Here is an 18,804-nt window from a genome sequence, read left to right on the forward strand (position 1 = left end):
AGATATGAATGCAGAGGTGGTTACCTGGGGCCATCTCAGAGGTCTGGTGACCACGTTTGCTTATCTAGCTAAAGTATCTCACATAAAGACTCACTGGTTGAGTGAGTCTCACTCACTCCTGTAATCCCAGCACTTTGGGAGGCTGAGGTGGGCAGATCACATGAAGACAGGAGTTCGAGACCAGCTTGGCCATCATGGCGAAACTCCATCTCTACTAAAAATACAAAAATTAGCCAGACATGGTGGTGCATGTCTGTAATCCCAGCTACTCAGGAGACTGAGGAACAAGAATTGCGTGAACCCAGAGGGCAGAGGTCGCAGTGAGCCGAGACCACACCACTGCACTCCAGCCTGGAAGACAGAGCAAGATCCTGCCTAAAAAAAAAAAAAAAAAGTCCAGGCACAGTGGCTCACACCTGTAATCCCAGCACTTTGGGAGGCCAAGGCAAGCGGATCATGAGGTCAGGAGATTGAGACCATTCTGGCCAACATGGTAAAACCCCATCTCTATTAAAAATACAAAAATTAGCTGGGCGTGGTGGCACATTCTGTAAGCCCAGCTACTCAGGAGGCTGAGGCAGGAGAATCACTTAAACAGAGGAGGCAGGGGTTGCAGTGAGCCAAGATTATGCCACTACCCTCCAGCCCGGTGAAGAAGCGAGACTCCATCTCAAAAAGAAAAAAGATTCACTGATGACTGATAGATGTATTACTCCCTAGAGATTACTACCTGCTCTAGCACTTCTCCTGTTCTTTTCCACTTTTCATTACAGAAGAAAAAGGGCCAAAAATTTGATGCATTTCATTGTCATTTAACAGGTATTTCTTAAGAATTTACCTGTGCTAAGTGCAGGGATTCAGAGGATGAAATTTCAGAAGCGAGATAGTGCTGTGATGGAGATGCACAGGGTTCTGTGGGAGCATCTCAGAAAGATCTCATCTCATCCTAGAGGAGATGGCAGGGAGATTGATGCCCAGGGGACTAGCAGGAGCCAGCCAGACGGCGTGGGGGAGAGTAGTGCTCCCAGCAGAGAGAATAGCATGAGAGAGCAAGTCCCATCAACAGAGTCAAAGAAACTTTGCCACACTTTTGCTTTTTTGTCAAAACCATCAAGTAGCAGAGTTGGTTGACATCCCTTGCATGACGTATATCCTATCCAAGATCAGCTCCAGTCTCCTGAACCCACAGCCTCAGGCCTGGCGAAAGCCCATGCATATTGGTGGGCTGTCACTTGTGCCTTTGACCCACCCAGGATTGCAAACTGGTGTTACTCTACCCAAACCAGAATTCACAGAGGGCCCTGACAGCTCTGTCCTAGCTTCATTTTCATCCAATATGATCCTAATGCCAAAGGTTGAGGTATAAGACCCATGGAGAAATAACACCTGCCCAGGAATTGTAGCTTTTCTCTTTCAGCTGCTCTGAACAAACTTGTAGAATCTGGTTTTTATCTTTCTCAGAGGGCACGTGCTGGGCGATCATATCAGGAAGAGGGCCTGATTATTTCCAGGCTGACGGTGGGCAGGAGGTGTCACTTCCAGATACTAGAGTGTTAGCCACCTGTGGCTGGCCACCCTGCCCACCCCTCTTTCCTCATCCCCCATCATCATGTCAATATCAGAGTATTTACAAAGGTTCAGTGTCATGCCCTTAGAAAGCAACCTGGATGTTCACCTTGGATCCTGTGACTGATTTGCAGTCCTCAGGCCATGGTGCTGGGCTCAGATCAACAGAGGGGCATTCCTGAGTTCTCACCATGTGTTTAATGCTGGCTGTGTCATCTGTCTTACAGTAAAGTATGTTAGCATTTCAGAGGTCATGGTCATTCTTTTTTTTATTTTTTTGAGACGGAGTCTCGCTCTGTCACCCAGGCTGGAGTGCAGTGGCACGATCTTGCCTCACTGCAATCTCCACCTCCTGGGTTCAAGCAATGATCCTGCCTCAGCCTCCTGGGATTACAGGCATGTGCCACCATGCCCAGCGAATTTTTGTATTTTTAGTAGAGATGGAGTTTTGCCATGATGGCCAGGCTGGTCTCAAACCCCTGACCTCAGGCGATCCACCCGCGTTGGCCTCCCAAAGTGCTAGGATTACAGGCATGAGCCACCACACCTGGCCCATTCTTTTTCTTTTTTTTTTTTTTTTGAGACGGAGTTTTTTGCTCTTGTTACCCAGGCTGGAGTGCAATGGCGCGATCTCGGTTCACCGCAACCTCCGCCTCCCAGGTTCAAGCAATTCTCCTGCCTCAGCCTCCCAAGTAGCTGGGACTACAGGCATGCGCCACCATGCCCAGCTAATTTTTGTATTTTTAGTAGAGACGGGGTTTCACCATGTTGACCAGGATGGTCTCGATCTCTTGACCTCATGATCCACCCGCCTCAGCCTCCCAAAGTGCTGGGATTACAAGCGTGAGCCACCGCGCCCGGCCCATTCTTTTTCTTTAAGTGGATTTAATTTCCATCTTGAATTCCCACTCTGTTTGAACTGGTCACTTAATCTAGACATTTCCAGGCAAACTCTGAAACCAGTCCCTCAGAGATTCTTATCCCCCTTCCTGTGCCCTGAGGTTTGCCTATTCTGGACATTTTATATAAATGGGATCATAAATATGTGGTCTTCTGTGACTGGCTTCTTGCACAGAGCATGATGTCGCCAAGGTTTATCCACATTGTACCATGTGTCAGTACTTCATTCCTTCTTATTGCCAAATACTGTTCCATTCTATGAATATACCACATTTTATTTAAATCATCCATCAATTGATGGACATTTGAGTTGTTTTTACTTTTTGGCTATGTCCAATAACACTACTATGAACATGTGGGGTCAGATTTTTGTGTGGACATGTTTTCATGTCTCATGGATATACACCTAGGAATGGAATTGCTGGGTCGTATGGCACTCAATGTTTAACCTTTTGAGGGGCTGCCAGTCTGTCCAAAGTGGCTGTACAATTTTACATTTTCTTTTTTGGTGGGGAGTGGTATTTGGTCTTAACTCTATACATGGCTTAAAGAAATTAAGTTATCTAAAAATCTCAGGACAAATTTATTCCTTTTATTTTATTATTTTATTTTATTTTTTATGCCTTTTATTTTATATTCGATTCAGAAATTGTTGAGATTTCCCTAGAATCGCAGTCTACAAATACATGACCGTGAAGGATTGGGAGGTGGTAATAGGAAAGTCGCTTGGGCGACAAGACAGTGTCTTGTCTCAGATTGAGGTTTCAATGTTAGGAAAAAAGAACATTAGCAATATTGCAGAGTGGTTACAAGAGCTATCCCTAGCACCAGTCTGGTTTTTTTTTTTAAGTTCCTTTTTTTTTTTTTTAAATTTCAATAGGTTTTTGGGGAACAGGTGGTGTTTGGTTACATGGATAAGTTCTTTAGCCGTGATTTCTGAGATTTGGGTGCACCCATCACCCGATCAGTTACACTGTACCCAATGTGTAGTCTTATCCTTCACTCCTCCCACCCTTTCCCCCAAGTCCCCAAAGTTCAGTGTATCATTCTTTGTTGTTGTTTCTGAGACAGAGTCTTGCTCTGTCTCCTAGGCTGCAGTGTAGTGACTCGATCTCAGCTCACTGCAACCTCTACCTCCTGGGTTCAAGCGATTCTCCTGACTTAGCCTCCCAAGTAGCTGGGATTATAGACATGAGCCACCACATCTGGCTAATTTGTGTATTTTCAGTAGACAGAGGGTTTCACAATATTGGCAATGGTCTCGAACTCCTGTCGTCAAGCAATCCACCCATCTCGGCCTCCCAAAGTGCTGGGATTACAGACCAGTATATCTTTTTTTTTTTTTTTTGAGATGGAGTCTCAACTCTGTTGCCAGGCTGGAGTGCAGTGGTGCAGTCTCAGCTCACTGCAACCTCTGTCTCCCCATTCAAGCGATTTTCCCACCTCAGCCTCCCAAGTAGCTGGGACTACAGGTGTGCACCACCACGTTCAGCTGATTTTTGTATTTTTAGTAGAGGTGGGGTGTCACCATGTTGGCCAGATGGTCTCAAACTTCTGATCTGCCTGGCCTCCCAAAGTGCTGGGATTACAGGCGTGAGCCACCGCGCCCGGCCCAGTGTATCATTCTTATGCCTTTGCGTTCTCATAGCTTAGCTCCCACTTATGGATGAGAACATACAATGTTTGGTTTTCTATTTGTTCCTGAGTCACTTTACTTAGAATAATGGCCTCCAATTCCATCCAGGTTGCTGTGAATGCTATTGTTTTGTTCCTTTTTATGGCTGCATAGTATTCCATGGTATGCATATACCACATTTTCTTTATCCACTCGATTGATGGGCATTTGGGCTGGTTCGGTATTTTTGCAATTGTGAGTTGTCCTAGCACCAGTCTTCAAGAGGGAGGGAGGGAATATTTAATTAGGGCTTCTTATGTATAATTCTTATGTATAAGTCTACATTTTTTAAACTTATGCTGTTCATCTTTTTATAATATTCCATATTAGATAAGAGAAAACTAAGATTCAGAAGGATTAATTTATTTACTCAAAGAAAATACTGAAATAAGAATGCAAATTCCATCTCTAGTGCTTTATTCACAACATAAATTTTTACCTAGCTTCCTTGCTCACAGGAAGCTTTACCAATTACATGAGCAATACCTATAAATCAGTTGCAGTGATTTATTCGTATTAATTTGTTTAATCATGATTTTGTCACACAGATTTTGAATATTTGCTATTGCTAGAAACTGATGCTGATGTGGTTAGAGAGATGCATATAAATATTTATATACATAAATATATTTATATATTTATAAATATTTATGTATATTATGTGATTGATATATTTGTGTATATAAATATACATGTATATTATGTGATTTTATATATTTATAAATATGTATATATTATATGATACATAAACTTTTTAAAATTTTTTTAATTTTTTAAATTTCAACAGGTTTTTGGGGAACAGGTGGTGTTTGGTTACATGAATAAGTGTGTTAGTGGTGTTTTCTGAGATTTTGGTGCACCACCATCCAAGCAGTGTACACTGTGCCCAGTGTGTAATCTTTTATCCCTCACCACACCCCACCCTTTCCCTGAGTCCCCAAAGTCCAGTGTATCATTCTTAGGCCTTTGTCCTCAGAGCTTAGCTCCCACATATCAGTGAGAATGTACAATGTTTGGTTTTCCATTCCTGAGTTACTTCACTTAGAATAATAGTCTCCAGTTCCATCCAGGTTTCTGTGAATGCCATTATTTCATTCCTTTTTCATGGCCGAGTAGTATTCCATGGTGTATATATCCCATTTTCTTTACCCACTCATTGATTGATGGGCATTTGGGCTGGTTCCATATTTTTGCAGTCGTAAATTGTGCTGTTATAAACATGTGTATGCAAGTATCTTTTTTGTATAATAACTTTCTTCCCTGTGGATAGATACCTAGCAATAGGATTGCCGGATCAAACAATAGATCTACTTTTAGTTTTTTTGGTTTTTTGGGTTTTTTTGAGATAAGAGTCTCGCTCTGTCACCAGGCTGGAGTGTAGTGGTGCAATCCTGGCTCACTGCAACCTCTGCCTCCCAGGTTCAAGTGATTCCCCTCCCTCAGACCCCTAGTAGCGGGGACTACAGGTGCATGCCACCACACCCAGCAAATTTTTTGTATCTTAGTAGAGCTGGGGTTTCACCATGTTGGCCAGAGTGGTCTCGATCTCCTGGCCTCATGATCCACCCACTTCGGCCTCCCAAAGTGCTGGGATTACAGGTGTGAGCCACCACACACAGCCTACTTTTAGTTCTTTAAGGAATCACCACACTGTTTTTCATAATAGTTGTATTACTTTACATTCTCACCAACAGTGTAAAAGTGTTCCTTTTTCACTGCATCCAAACCAACATCTATTATTTTTTGAGTTTTTTATTATGGCCATTCTTGTAAGAGTGAGGTGGTATTACATTGTAGTTTTGATTTGCATTTCCCTAATTTGAGCATTTCTCCATATACTTGCTGGCCATTTGTATATCTTCTTTTGAGAATTTTCTATTCACATCCGTAGTCCAATTTTTGATGGGATTGTTTTTTTCCTGCTGATTTGTTTTCTTTATAGATTCTGGATATTAGTCTTGTGTCAGATATGTAAATTGTGAAGATTTCCTCCCACTCCGAGGGTTGTTTGTTAACTCTGCTGATCATTTCTTTTGCTGTGGAGAAGCTTTTTAGTTTAAGTCCCATCTGTTTATCTTTGTTTTTGTTGCATTTGCTTTTGGGTTCTTGGTCATGAAATCTTTGCCTAAGCCAATGTCTAGAAAGGTTTTTCCAATGTTATCTTCTAGAATCTTTATGGTTTCAGGTCTTAGATTTAAGGGTTTGATCCATCTTGAGTTGATTTTTTTTTTCTTTTTTTTTTGAGATGGAGTTTCACTCGTTACCCAGGCTGGAGTGCAATGGCGCGATCTCGGCTCACCGCAACCTCCGCCTCCTGTGTTCAGGCAATTCTCCTGCCTCAACCTCCTGAGTAGCTGGGATTACAGGCATGCGCCACCATGCCCAGCTAATGTTTTGTATTTTTAGTAGAGACAGGGTTTCACCATGTTGACCAGGATGGTCTCAATCTCTTGACCTCATGATCCACCCGCCTTGGCCTCCCAAAGTGCTGGGATTACAGGCTTGAGCCACCGCGCCTGGCGATTTTTTTTTTTTTTTTTTTAAAGACGGAGTTTCACCATGTTGGTCAGGCTGGTCTTGAACTCCCGACCTCAGGTGATCCGCGCCTTGGCCTCCAAAGTGCTTGGATTACAGGCGTGAGCCACCACGCCCAGCCCAAGTTGATTTTTTATATAAGATGAGAGATGAGGATCCAGCTTCATTCTTCCACATGTGACTTGCCAATTATCTCAGCACCATTTGTTGAATAGGGTGTCCTTTCCCCATTTTATGTTTTTTGTTTGCTTTGTCAAAGATCAGTTGAGTGTAAGTAATTGGCTTTATTTCGGGGTTCCCTATCGTGTTCCACTGGTATATGTGCCTATTTTTATACCAGTACCATCCTGTTTTGGTGACTGAGGCCTTATATAGTATAGTTTGAAGTTGAATAATGTGATGCCTCCAGATTTATTCTTTTTGCTTAGCCTTGCTTTGGCCATGTGGGCTCTTTTTTGGTTCCATATGAATTTTAGGATTGTTTTTTCTTGTTCTGTGAAGAATGATAGTGGTATTTTGATGGGAATTGCATTGAATTTGTAGATTACTTTTGACAGTATGATCATTTTCACAATATTGATTCTACCTATCCATGAGCATGGGATGTGTTTCCATTTGTTTGTGTCATCTATGATTTCTTTCAGCAGTGTTTTGTAGTTTTCCTTGTAGAGGTCTTTCATATTCTTTGTTAGGTGTATTCCTAAGTATTATATTGTATTTATTTATTTTTGCAGGTATTCTGAAAGGGGTTGAGTTCTTGATTTGATTCTCAGCTTGGTTGCTATTGATGTATAGCAGAGCTACTGATTTGTGTACAATAATTTTTTATCCTGAAACTTTGCTGAATTCATTTCCAGTTCTAGGAGCTTTTTGGATGAGTCTTTAGGATTTTCCTTTTTTTTTTTTTTTCCTTTTTGTGGAGAACAGGGTCTCACTATATTGCCCAGGCAGGTCTTGAACTCGTGGGCTCAACCTATCCTCCCACCTCTGCCTCCCTAAGAGCTGGGATTACAGGCGTGAGCCACAGCGTCCGGCAAGTCTTTAGGATTTTCTAAGTAGACGATCATATAATCAGCATATGGCAACAGTTTGACTTCCTCTATATCAATTTGGATGCCCTTTATTTCTTTCTCTTGTCTGATTGCTCTGGCTAGGACTTCTAGTACCATGTTGGATAGAAGTGGTGAAAGTGGGCATCCTTGTCTTGCTCCAGTTCTCAGGGGAAATGCTCTCAACTTTTCCCTGCTCAGTATAATGTTGGCTGTGGATTTGTCATAGATGGCTTTTATTACATTAAAATTTTATTACATTAAAATTCCTTCTATGCCAATTTTGCTAACAGTTTTACTCAAAAAGGGATGCTGGATTTTGTCAAGTGCTTTTTCTGCATTTATTGAAATGATCATGTGATTTTTGTTTTAAATTCTGTTTATGTGGTATATAACATTTATTGACTTACATATGTTAAACCATCCCTGCGTCCCTAGTATGAAACCCACGTGATCATGGTAGATTATCTTTTTGATGATGCTGTTGGATTTGGTTCAGTAGTATTTTGTTGAGGATTTTTGCATCTGGGATATTGGTCTGTAGCTTTCGTTTTGTTTTGTCCTTCCCTGGTTTTGGCATTAGGATGATACTGACTTCATAGAATGATTTATGCAGGATTCCCTCTTTTTCCATCCTTTGGAATAGTATCAATAGGATTGGTACCAATTTTTCTTTCAATGTCTGATAAGAGTTCAGCTGTGAATCCATCTGGTCCTGGACTTTTTTTTTTGGAATTTTTTTTGATTACCATTTCAATCATGCTGCTTATTATTGGTCTGTTAAGAGATTCTGTATCTTCCTGGTTTAATCTAGGAGGGTTGTATATTTCCAGGAATTTATCCATCTCCTCTAGATTTTTTTTTTTTTAAATGGAGTCTTGCTCTGTCACCCAAGCTGGAGGGCAGTGGCCCAGTCTTGGCTCACTGCAACCTCCGCCTCCCGGGTTCAAGCAATTCTGCCTCAGCCTCCTGAGTAGCTGGGATTACAGGCACCCACCACCACACCCAGCTAATTTTTGTATTTTTAGTAGAGACAGAGTTTCACCGTGTTGGCCAGGCTGGTCTCAAACTCGTGACCTCACGATCCGCCCACCTCGGCTTCCCAAAGCACTGGGATTACAGGCGTGAGTCACCATGCTCAGTGTAGGTTTTCTAGTTTATGCATGTAAAGATGTTCATGGTAGCTTTAAATAATCTTTTGTACTTCTGTGGTATCAGTAGTAATATCTCCTGTTTCATTTCTAATTGAGCTTATTTGGATGTTCTCTCTTCTTTTCTTGGTTAGTCTTGTTAGTGGTCTATCAATTTTATCTTTTCAAAGAACCAGCTTTGGGGTTCATTTATTTATTTATTTTAGAGACAGAGTCTCCCTCTGTCACCCAGGCTGGAGTGCAGTGGTGCAATCTCAGCTCACTACAACCTTCACCTCCCAGGTTCAAGAGATTCTCCTGCCTCAGCCTCCCAAGTAGCTGGGATTACAGGCACCCACCACCACACCGTGATAATTTTTGTATTTTCAGTAAAGACAGGTTTCACCATGTTTGCCAGGCTGGTCTCGAACTCCTGACCTCAAGTAAGCCACCCCTCAGCCTCCCAAAGTTCTGGGATTACAAGCGTGAGCCACTGCACCCAGCCTGTTTCATTAATCTTCTGTATTTTTACTGTGTGTATTTCAATTTCATTTAGTTCTGCTCCAATCTTCGTTATTTCTCTTCTGCTGGGTTTGGGTTTGGATTGTTCTTGTTTCTCCAGTTCTGTGAGGTATGACCTTAGATTGTCTATTTGTGCTCTGTCAGACTTTTTGATGTAGGCATTTAACGCTATGAACTCTACTCTTAGCACCCCTTTTTCCGTATCCCAGGGGTTTTGATAGGTTTTGTCACTGTTATTCAGTTCAAAGAATTTTTAAATTTCCATCTTGATTTCATTGTTGACCCAACAATCATTCAGGAGCAGATTATTTAATTTCCATGTATTTACCTGGTTTTGAGGGTTCCTTTTGGAGTTGATTTCCAATTTTATTCTAGTGTGGTTTGATAGAGTACTAGATATAACTTTGGTTTTCTTAAATTTACTTAGACTTGTTTGATGGCCATTTTACATTTCTATCAGCAGTATATTAGGATTCTAATTTCTCCACATTCGTGCCCCACTTGTCTTTTTTATTATAGCCATCCTTGCGGGTGTGCAGTGGTGTCTCATTGTAGTTTTGATTTGCATTTCCCTAATGTCTAATAATACTGAGCATCTTTCCATGTACTTATTGGACATTTATATGTCTTTGGAGGAATGTCTATTCAGATCCTTTGCCCATTTAAAAATATTATTTGTCCTTTTATTATTGAGTTGTAAGAGTTCTTTATATATTTTAGATATAGATCATGTATCATATATAATCTACAAACATTTTCTCCCTTTTTGGGGGTTGACTTTTACCTTCTTGATGGTATTCTTCAAAGCACAAAAGTTTTACTTTTGATAATGTTCACTGTGTCTAGTTTTTCTTTCATAGCTTGGGCTTTTGATGTCATATCTAAAAAGTTATTGCCTAATCCAAGATTAAAAGCCTTCCCCTATGTTTTCTTCTAAGAATGTTATAGTTTCAGCTCTTATGTTTAAGTTATTGATTCATTCTGAATTGATTTGTCCATAGTTGTTTAATGGTACCTTTTGAAAAGCAGAAGTTTGGCTGGGCTCAGTGGCTCACGCCTTCAATCCTTGTACTTTGAGAGGGTGAGGTGGGTGGATCACCTGAAGTCAGGAGTTCGAGACCAGCCTGGCCAACATGGTGAAACCCTGTCTCTACTAGAAATACAAGAGTAGCTGGGCATGGTGGCACGCAACTGTAATCCCAGCTACTCGGGAGGCTGAAGGAGGAGAATCAGTTGCACCTGGGGGATGGAGGTTGCAGTGAGCCGAGATCACACCACTTCTTAAAATTTCAATGAAAGCCAGTTTATCTGTTTTGTTGTTACATATCATTGTTTGGGTGTGATATCTAAGAAATCTTTGCCTAATCCGAGGTCATAGAATTTTCTGGTGTTTTCTTTGAGACGTTTTATAGTTTTAGCTCTTATAGTTACTATGATCCATTTTCGTTTTAGCTCTTGTAGTTACTATGATCCATTTTGATTTAGTTCATATTTATTTGTATCATGGAAAGATCTCAGAAAGCATGCTAAGTGACCAAAGCAAATTGCAAAGTGATATGAGCAGTACAATATCATTCATGCAAAATTTAAAAGCATGAAATATTATTTATTATTCATAGTTATATATGCACATATAGGTTAAAAGTTTCACACCAAAATCTTTGATAATGGTTGCCTCTGCAGGGATGAGAGGAAAGAACTGATGGTCAAAGCGGTCCTCAGATTTCTCTGCAATCTTCTTAGATTGAAATACATTTGACAATATGAACAGTTACCAATTTGGGGTGGGTGGTTTATTATGTTATACTTTTTAGTATTCTGTATTTTTTTTAACTTCTCAAAATACACACGCATACACACACACACACACACACACACACACACACACACACACACGATTCAAAGTGAGAACCACAGAGAAAATCCATTTCTGTTGCGTTCGGCGGCCACACCGTTGAAGCACTGCATTGGGATGTCGTGCATCCAGCCTTTCCACCTGTTCAGGGCCAATTTTGTCTGTATGTGGGGTTTCTGAGCTGGATCCCCAGAAGGATAACTATCTTCATTTGAACTCAGTCTCACACTTTGGCTTATATTTTTTCCAGTTTTGCTTCCACAAAAAACCCTAGTCTACCTTCCACACGCTGTTCCTATCGTTCTGAAGAGCTGCGGAGCCCACATCTCTTTCAGCGGCCCTTGATCACTTTTCTCCTATTTATTTATTTTATCCCATTGCTCCAAACTTTCTCCACAACTCTACCAGGGCCTCCCAAAGAAAGCTTGGTGTCTGCTTACCACGCGACTTTTCTTACCTTGTCTCCATGGGGCAGCCCTGGACAGCCTTGCTGTGCATGTACAGTGCGTGTGGCAGGCCCTGCTTGCAGCCCTGCAGCTGAGCTTCCCACACACTCAGAGCATGCCCTGGGGAAGTGGGGGCGCAGCCTACAGAGTGTGCACTGCCACCCCCGGAGTCAAGAGCTTCTTCCCATGCCTCCCACTGGCAAACTGTGTGGCCTGATACAACGCTCTCACTCTTTCCATTCTTCTCCTTCTATAAAATGGATATAAAAATATATGCCCTGGCCTGGCGTGGTGGCTCAAGCCTGTAAGTCTAGTACTTTGGGAGCCCAAGGTGGGCAGATTGCCTGAGCCCAGGAGTTCAAGACCAGCCTGGGCAACATGGTGAAACCTCGTCTCTACTAAAAATACAAAAAAGCCCACTGTGGTGGTACATGCCTGTAATCCTAGCTACTCAGGAGGTTGAGGCAGGAGAATCTCTTGAACCCGGCAGGTGGAAGTTACAGTGAGCTGAGATCGCACCACTGCACTCCAGCCTGGGCAACAAAGCAAGACTCTGTCTCCAAAAAAGATATATATACACATATAAATACGTACACACACACACACACACACACACACACAAACACACACACACACACACGCATACGCCCTTTCCACTCACAGGTTGCTGGGGCTGTCAAATGAGAAGGTGTACATGAATGTGTTTGCAAATAAAATGAAAGTCGTTTGTGTGTCACTTTCCACTCTGGAAGCCAAGCCCTTCTACAGCCTGGCCCAGCTACGCAGCTCACTGTGTCTTCCTGAGAGCCCTCTGCCCCTCTGTGCCAGCCTCTTCTTTCCCTGCCATTCTTGGTCTGTTCTTGTGATGTTCTCCCACCAACTGCCCTTCACGCCCTCTTCCTTTTTTTCTTTTCTTCTTCTCTGCAGTCTTGGAGGCAGCCTGACTCCTTCCTTTCAAATATGATCTTGTACCACTGAACTCTGAGGCCCGTTGGCTGGCTCCAGTTGATGGAGAAAAACGACTTTCTTCCTTCCTCAAAGAGGTCAGGTACTTGCGATAACGTATTTTCTCTTTGAATCTCCAGGCTCAGGCCACAGGGTCACCACATACATCGCCCACCCACGGAGGCAGCCGCCCGATGCCCATGCCTGTCCGCTCCACGTCTGCCGGCTCCACCCCCACCCACTGTCCACAGGACTCGCTAAGCGGAGTCGGGGGGGACGTGCAGGAGGCCTTCGCACAAGGTGAGTTTCTGGAGCAGAGTTTGCTGAGAGCTGAAGGGTTTTGGAAACATGGATGAGATTCCTGCTGAGGCTTTTTCCATTTCTTTTCTGTGCTCTTAGCTTTGAGTGATCAGATTTTCACCGATAGTGTAAATAAGTCAGGTGCTGGCCCCCTCTCATGAGACGGGCTGGTCTCCAGCGGGAGGGCTGCAGGCTTCCAATGTGTGCCAAGAACAGGCCTCCTGGGGTTCTCTGCCCTTTTTTCTGGATTATGGGAAGTGCTTTGTCCTTTGGGCTTTGTCTCCTCCAGAGGAATTGGATGGAATAATTTCCTGGCCTAGAAGGGACTGTAACAGGCACTGTACCTGGGACCGTGCTGAAAGCACAGTGTGCATGGCATTGCCGGGGCCATCGGAGGAGCTGGTGGCCAGCAGTATTAAGTAGTTGGGTAGGGGTTCAGAGGGAAGTCCTGCGGGGGCTGGGGATGAGAAGGGGAGGTGGTAGTGGTGGAGAGTAGAGCCCCCCGCCCCCAGGGCTGAGGAAGACCTTGGTGGGTTGCTTATCTGGAACCCAGCTCTTGATTGTGTGGTGACCCCAAAGCGTGGAACTGACGGGATACTGCTGCCCAGGTGGAGAGGGCAGAGGGATGGGGACCAGTGGATCAGTGCCTCCTGTCCCCGACGTGCCTGGGAGTGGGTGGAGCTGCTGCGGCCCCATCTCCCCTTAGGTATTCCACACCTGTGTCCTCGGGCCTGGCAGAACTGAGGCGTTTGCCTGACCATCTCTTCCCCATGCCCACCCACACTGCATCCCCATCTGCTCTGCCTCTCCTCAGGTACGAGGAGAAACCTCCGCAATGACCTGCTGGTGGCAGCTGACTCCATCACCAACACCATGTCATCCCTGGTGAAGGAGCTCCATTCAGGTGAAACCCAGAGCTCCCACCCAGCTTCCCGGCCTCCCCTTCCTTGCCCATGCCCTTCTCACTTCCTCGCCACCAGCACTGGCAGAACCTCACCACCCAGCTCACACCACCCCATCTCACCACCCAACTTTGCCTTCTAGGAACACACTGGATGTCTCCACCCAGGGAGCCTCTCACACAGGATCGCATAGGGGCGATTGCACATTCAGGCTTATCTTAGGAGTCATCTTGTGGAGCGAGCTGAATTTAGAGAAATCCAGACCTTTAGGTGCAGTCAGGCTCCTTCCTTACTTAACTCATCTTCCGTCTGTGCTTCGTCCACAGCCGCTCTCTCCCTAGGCCTGACCGACCGTCTCATTCTGAAGCTTCCCTGGAGGTCTGGAGCCGAATCAGCCAGGAAAGCTCTGGACCTTCCCCTGCTGCCTTTCTGCTCTCTCCTGTTTCATTTGGTTTTGAAACCTATTCCCTCCTTTTGTCCGTGACCAGGCTCTGATTTCACCTGAAGTTCATGACCTGAGTCTGTCGCCTCTTCTGCACCTTGTGTTCTGCTCATCTGTGACTTCTTTTTTATTTATTTTTATTTTTTTATTTTTTATTTGTAATTAAGACGGGGTTTCACCATGTTGGCCAGGCTGGTCTTGAACTCCCAACCTCAGGTGATCCGCCCGCCTTGGCCTCCAAAGCGTTTGGATTACAGGCATGAGCCACCACACCCGGCCCTGTGACTTCTTTCTCAGTCTCTCCATCACTTCGCCACTTCAGTGACTTCCCAAAGACCTTTACCTCGGGGCATATCACCTTACATAAAAACCAGGAAAGAGAGAGAAAGTAAAAGGCCATTACCGTATCACCCTATCTCCAGGAATCACTAATGATTCCACAGCGGTGGGGTTTCCGCATTTTGTGTTAAACTAGTGGTTTCCCTTCCTAAGCGGGTCACTCACACTGATGGCTCTCCTTTGTTTCTTTCCACCTAATGTAGCGCTTTTAAATACCTTTGAATTAGCTTAACAGGGTTCTTAAATAAAAATGTAAGGCAGTTTTTCCATGGACCATTCAAACACAGACACTTATTCAAACACTCTCAGGGAAGGCAAGCCTTGGGCATTTTTCAGCCCTTCGTAGGATAAGGCACACAAGGTTAGGGTCGTCATGGGACCAGCCAGGGCCCCAGCTCTGCTCTCAAGTTGGCCTCTTTTCATACAGACAAAAAGGAGTGTGTGGCCCACGCTGGTCTTTCCAGTCGAGGTCAGATGCTGCTTCTCCTGTTTGATGGTGCCACCCTCTCTGTTCTAGCACCGTTTCTCAGCCCCTATCAGAAGTACAGCCCCCTCCACACACATAAACACAACAGGTGACAGCCTTCAGGGTGAGCTCACAGGTGACTGGAAGGCACTTTCCCTAACAGAGCTCCAACAGATACCAGAAATCCCACTTTTAGAGGAAATTTCTTAGGGAATTTTGGGCCATGGAAATTAACCATGTACCTCATGGCCACTTATTAGAGTTTATGCAAAATAAGTGGCGTCTGCGCTCGTCGTTCTAGGGTGAGAGGTCATCAAATACCATAAGGCACATAGAGACCAAATACCTTCACAAAAATTAAAAGTTGAAAGGAATACTCAGCAGTCTCTCATTGTAGGAGAGGACGGTTTCAACAAAATGATGTAGTGTAATATGGAAGGTACCTTAGAGAGCATATCGTCCAGTCCCTTACTGTAGAAATGTAGCGTGTGCTTCTTAGGAAAGTGGTCTGCCTGAGGTTGTGCAGCTTGAATTGGGAATTCAGAGAAGAACTGGGTCTTCAGAGCATTAAGCCAGAGATCTTACTCCCCTCCAGGACAAGACATCAAAGCCAGAGTCCCACGAGGCCCCTTTCCCTCATGCTGTCCTCCCAGTCACTGAAGCCTGTAGGTAGACATGGACCACAGCCACACGTGGCAGAGTATGCTCTAACATGCAGACACAGACGCCCTTTACATGTGAGGGTGCCAGTCTCTCAATGAATGGAACAGCTTCACCCAACACCAACATGTCTTTACTATCTCCTTGACCGTGACTACAGGTTTTTGTTCCAGTGAGAGGACATATTAAGATTATCTTTACATATATTCTATACAGTGTATACACAGTATATATACATAGCTTGTACTCCTCATATTTATAAAGTTTTTTTATAATGGAATAATGGAATCCTAGAATTGGAAAGAATCAAGGCCAGCGTGGTGGCTCACACCTATAATCCCAGCACTGGGAAGCTGAGGTGGGTGGATCACCTAAGGTCAGGGGTTCGAGACCATCCTGACCAACATGGTGAAAACCCATCTCTACTAAAAATACAACATTAGCCAGGTGTGGTGGTGGGAGCCTGTAATCCCAACTACTCAGGAGGCTGAGACAGGAGAATCGCTTGAATTCAGGATGTGGAGGTTCCAATGAGCACTCCAGCCTGGGTGACAACAGCGAAACTTCATCTCAAAAAAAAAAAAAGAATTGGACAGGATCTTAGAAGTCATTTAATCCAACTTGCCACCCAGTACAACAGTTCCCTGAGTATTTCCAGCGAGTTCATTCATAACCAACTCTAGTCACTGGAAAGTTCTCTTAGTGGGGAGCCAAAATCTGCCTTTCTGTAACCGATTTATCCTGTCCCCTCCTCTAAGGCTACCCAGGATGAGCCCAGTGGCTCCTCTACAGGCTCGCCTTTCATGGGTTGGATGGCAGATGACATGACCCTCCCTAGACTTCTCTTTAGACAGCTACACCCAATTCTTCAGCCTTCCCAAACATGACATGGTTTACTCTTCCCAGCCTGCTTGATCACACCAGGATGTGGCCATTTTCCAAGGCCCCTATTTAAAGTGCACACCCAGGGCTGGGCACCCTGCTCTCCATCACGGGGACTCCTTTCCCTGCAGACCACAGGGCGTCTGTGACACTCTGGAGTGGGCGCCTGGAAAAGCGCCTTAGACAGCATTAGTGTTTCCCACATAGCCACTCTGCACTGTGTGGTCACTGTATGTTTATCATCCACTAAAACACCTGGATTTTTTTTTTTTTTTTGTTACAGAACCCCGTGGTGATCTAGGTATTCCCCACAATATATTTTAGGGTTGCTTTCTTAAACCTGAATACAGGACATTAGACGTCTCTCTGGTTGTCACCACCTGAGGACAGACAGGCATAGAACAGAGGCACACGCCCCCCGACCCCTGCCCGGTCAGGAAACTGAGTGATGTGACTGCATTGCTCCCTGTGGGCTCCCGGCTCACCGGCTCCTATTCAGCAGTGCTGGGCGTGGGCCACGCAGGTGCAGACTGCGGAGCGGAGGCACCCTTGGGGGCCTGCAGCCAGGAGCTTAGCTAGGGTTTCCTCCCGAGCCTCAGCAGTTGCTTTGTTCCCCGTCCTTCTGTACTTGCACTGTGCTGAAGGGTCACTGGCCTCCTTGGACTTGTTTTCACAGCAGAGGAAGGTGCAGAGGAAGAAGAGGAGAAGATGCAGAATGGGAAAGACAGAGGTAAAGGCAGCTCAACAGGACGCCTAGTTTGAATGGGGAGCCAGAGCCCATGGATGAACTGCCCCCCACTTTGTTTCTACATTCCTTCCTGCCACCGCCTTTCCCAAAGCTTCCAGACCCAAGTTCCCTCTGCCCACTTTCCTCATCTGACAGGTTTCACCTTCCAGGTGGTAATGTCAACTCATCAACAAAAGCTTCCTGATTTCCTCATCCTGGGATAGGTTGTTGGGATACAGAAGTAGATACAAGTAAAACATAAAACATGACCCCCTTGACTAGAAGTTTATGATCTAGTTAAGAAAACAAAACTAAAAATGCAAAATAAATAGGAGATAAAATGAAGTGACAAAAAAAGCTAATCACAAAACTTATATGCTGACATATAAGTATAAAAAGTGTTTCTGAAAAGGAAGAGATTCTTGTTGGCCAGAATAGCCAAATGGTTTTGTGGCTTCAAAAGCAAGAAGGGAAGGTGTCAGCAAAGGACAATAATTCCTTCCTTGTTCCATTATATATCAAACCTGTTTCATACATGACATCTGGGAAGACGTGCGCGGAATGATTTTCATGTGTGATGATATCATCTAATCCTCAACAACACTGTGAGACATTTCCAGTATCTCCATTTCACCCATGAGGAGACAGGCTCAGAGAGATGCTGCTCATGTTCATGTTAAATGGCAGAGATTAGGCCGGGCCCAGTGGCTCACGCCTGTAATCCCAGCACTCTGGGAGGCTGAGGCGGGCAGACCACCTGAGGCCAGGAGTTCGAGACCAGCCTGTCCAACGTGGTGAAACCCTGTCTCTACTAAAAATACAAAAATTACCCAGGTGTGGTGGTGCATGCCTATAATTGCAGCTACTCAGGAGGCTGAGGCAGGAGAATCCCTTGAACCCGGGAAGTGGAGGTTGCAGTGAGCCGAAGTTGCACCACTGCACTCCAGCCTGGGCAACAAAGAGAGACTGTGTCTCAAAAAAAAAAAAGGCAGAGATTAGGCTTGAACTGGGTCTTTCTGACTCCAGACTTCCTGCTCTTAATCTTCATCCTTCTATGTTATACTGAACAGAAAACAAGATTCTCTTTGGGCATTTGAGGGTTAGATGTTCATTCTGCCATGAGTTAATATGTTGGTTGCTGGATTCCTCCTACATGCCAGCTCCCCAAGGCAGAGATTTTAGTCCGTTTTGTTCATGTTGTGTTCCCATTGCCTAGAACTGCACCTGGCACTTAGTAGGAGGTCAATTAATAAACAGAAATAAATGGGGTGATGAGACAGTACCTTATGGGGAGAGAAATGGAATGGCTGGTCACCCCAAGGAGGTGAAGGTAGGGAAAGCAGAAAGGATGAGGAGGAGCCGGCCCCAGCCCTCCCACGGAGGAATTATGAACAAGGCTCGGGGGGTGAAAGAACCTGCCAGGTGATAATGGCACAGCCTGAGTTTAACTCCAGTGCCCGTGC

At 44.5% G+C, this 18,804-nt stretch overlaps 1 protein-coding gene across 25 annotated transcripts in view; it reads left to right on the forward strand.

The window, feature by feature from the left end:
* The window catches only part of DTNB (dystrobrevin beta), a 302,922-nt gene that overhangs the window by 279,526 nt on the left and 4,592 nt on the right, over positions 1–18,804 (forward strand). For 12 of the 25 annotated variants that reach the window (XM_032293916.1, XM_032293912.1, XM_032293921.1 and 9 more), the window contains 3 exons: positions 12,764–12,923; positions 13,738–13,827; positions 14,152–14,399. In XM_032293916.1, the coding sequence (XP_032149807.1) occupies positions 12,764–12,923; positions 13,738–13,827; positions 14,152–14,309 (408 nt within the window). In that variant the 3' untranslated portion in view covers positions 14,310–14,399. Of the gene's footprint in view, positions 1–12,763; positions 12,924–13,737; positions 13,828–14,151; positions 14,401–17,290; positions 17,345–18,804 lie in introns of those variants that run through there. The other 13 variants (XM_032293923.1, XM_032293927.1, XM_032293931.1 and 10 more) reach the window with 5 other exon arrangements.

Source organism: Sapajus apella, unplaced genomic scaffold (assembly GCF_009761245.1).
Source record: "Sapajus apella isolate SASKATOON/1434 unplaced genomic scaffold, GSC_monkey_1.0 scaffold31, whole genome shotgun sequence".
NCBI lineage: Eukaryota > Metazoa > Chordata > Mammalia > Primates > Cebidae > Sapajus > Sapajus apella.